At 41.9% G+C, this 2,404-nt stretch overlaps 1 protein-coding gene across 1 annotated transcript; it reads right to left on the bottom strand.

Annotated features, from left to right (window-relative positions):
* Window positions 1–877: 877 nt before the first annotated feature.
* On the bottom strand, window positions 878–2,072 carry LOC114498934 (olfactory receptor 52B2-like). The gene has a single exon (XM_028514933.2). It carries the CDS (start codon window positions 2,044–2,046, stop codon window positions 1,099–1,101), a length of 948 nt encoding a protein of 315 aa, XP_028370734.2. The 5' UTR covers window positions 2,047–2,072; the 3' UTR covers window positions 878–1,098.
* Between the last annotated feature and the right edge of the window lie 332 nt (window positions 2,073–2,404).

Raw genomic sequence — 2,404 nt, forward strand, 5'->3', positions numbered from 1 at the left:
CTTTCATTTAGAATGGAAGGGCAGATAAAGTGGTTCTCAGATAAGGTCAAGTTAAAGGAGTTCATCATCACCAAGCCCTTATTATAGGAAATGTTAAAGGGGCTTACCTAAGAAAAAGAAGATAAAAAATATGAACAGTAAAAAGACAGCAAACGCACAGTTATTGACAACCACACCTAAAACAAAAGCAAACTAAGCAAATAGAACAGGAACAGAACCACAGAAACGGAGATCACATGGGGGGTTAGCAACAGGGGAGTGGGAGGAGGAGAGAGGGGGGAAATGTACAGAGAATAAGTAGCATAGATGGTAGGTAGAAGATAGACAGGGGGAGGGCGAGAACAATATGGGAAATGTAGAAGCTAGAGAACTTATGGCACATGGACATGAACTAAGTGGGGGGGGGAATGTGGGTGGGAGGGGGTATTTAGGGTGGAGGGGAGTAAGTGGGGGAATGGGACAAGTGTAATAGCATAATCAATAAAATATATTTTTAAAAATAATAACCCTGAAAAGATAAGCCTGTAAAAATGTAATCAGTATCAACCTTAGTCTTTTTCAATGGTTTGAGCTTTTTAAAATCACTTTTTCATATTCATTACCTAATTTTATTTGTACAGCAAACTTGTCATGATGGAATTCGTGTTGGAGGTGATAATAGCCATCATGCAATCTTGGAAGGAAAGCAGGAATAGGCATAGAAACCTCTCAAAACATTGGAAATCCCATATACATCAAATCTAAAACATCTTCTCAGACAGGAACTTCAAATTGGAACTATAACACTAAGAGTCCACTAAATACTAAGCAATGTACTAAGCAATTTATATATTAAATTTAATCCTTACATAAACCTTAGAGCCCAGGTATGAGTGGTTTCATTTTATAGGTTAAAACTAAATTTCAAAAAAATGTGAAACTATCCATGGTCAAAAATCAGAAATTAAAGAAGTCAGGATTTGAATCCAGATGCATTTTATTTCAAACCCCATGTACTTTCTGCTGCAACACACTATAGTGCCTAAGCTGGGAACTTGATTGGTAAGTTCTCTTTTCACCTGCTGGTAAGAGGAAACAGTGAAGGAACTAGGAGCTTTCTCAATACTTTCCCACAATAGATAACATGTGAGCCATACTGTCTCTGATTTGCTTGGTCTTTGCTCCATAGATGATGGGATTAAGCATGGGAGGGATTAACACATAGAGATTTGCCAGAAGTATATGGACATGATGGGGGATATTCTTGCCAAAGCGATGGGTCAGGAAAGTGAAAAAGGATGGGATGAAGAAGAGGAGAATGACTCCAATATGGGAACCACAGGTATTTAGAGCCTTGTGCCGGGCATCCTGGGAAGGAAGTCTAAACACAGCTTGGAGGATCAAAGTGTAGGAAATACCAATGAGTGCAACATCTACCAAAACTGATGCCATGGGCACTGAGAAGCCATACCAGATATTGACAGTGATGTCAGCACAGGCCAATCGAGCCACCCCAATGTGCTCACAGTATGAGTGGGGGATGATATTGGTCCGACAGTATGGCAGCCTCTTCAGCAGGAATATGATAGGGAAAATTGTCCCAATGCTCCGTCCCCAGATTGCCAGGGTCATTTTTCCAATCGCCATGGGAGTTAAAATAGCTGTGTATCTTAAGGGAGTACAAATAGCCACATAGCGGTCAAATGCCATGGCCAGCAGGATTCCTGACTCAGCCACAAAGGCAACATGGATGAAAAACATCTGAGTAATGCAGGCATCAAAGGCAATCTCCCCAGCATGAAACCAGAAGATAGCCAGGGCCTTGGGCACAGTGGTGGTGGACAGCAAGATGTCAGTGCCAGCAAGCATGGATAGGAAGACATACATGGGTTCATGGAGGGTGCGTTCATTGAAGACAACAAGGATGAGGGCTCCATTTCCCAAGACTGCAGTGATGTACATGAGGCAGAAAGGGATGGAAAGCCAGGTATGGTAGTTCTCCAGTCCTGGGATGCCAAGGAGGATGAACACAGTGGGGTGGAAGGTGGTGAGGTTAGCACCAAACATGCCTGCTTTTGGAGTCTCTGGGCAGAACCAGCTGTAGGTTTCACTAAAAGTTGAATATTAGATAATGGAATCAATCACTAATGCCTTGACTTAGAGAATATAATGTTATGCTTTCACTTCCTAAATTATCATTACAAACATAAGTATAAACAAAAGTTCCTAGTCACACCTCAGTAATGCCTAGAATCCATTCATGCCTCCCCATTCTGACTTACATGGCCCTACTCAGGTCTTGGTCATCCTTCCCTTATACTTTTGCAACAGCATCCTAGCTAATCCTGTCTTCCCATCTCCCAGCTTTTTATTCTCAACCCCTCCATAATCAACCCAGTTATGTTGCAGCCTGTATGGAATGTCC

Source organism: Phyllostomus discolor, chromosome 6 (assembly GCF_004126475.2).
Source record: "Phyllostomus discolor isolate MPI-MPIP mPhyDis1 chromosome 6, mPhyDis1.pri.v3, whole genome shotgun sequence".
Classification (NCBI taxonomy): Eukaryota; Metazoa; Chordata; class Mammalia; order Chiroptera; family Phyllostomidae; genus Phyllostomus; species Phyllostomus discolor.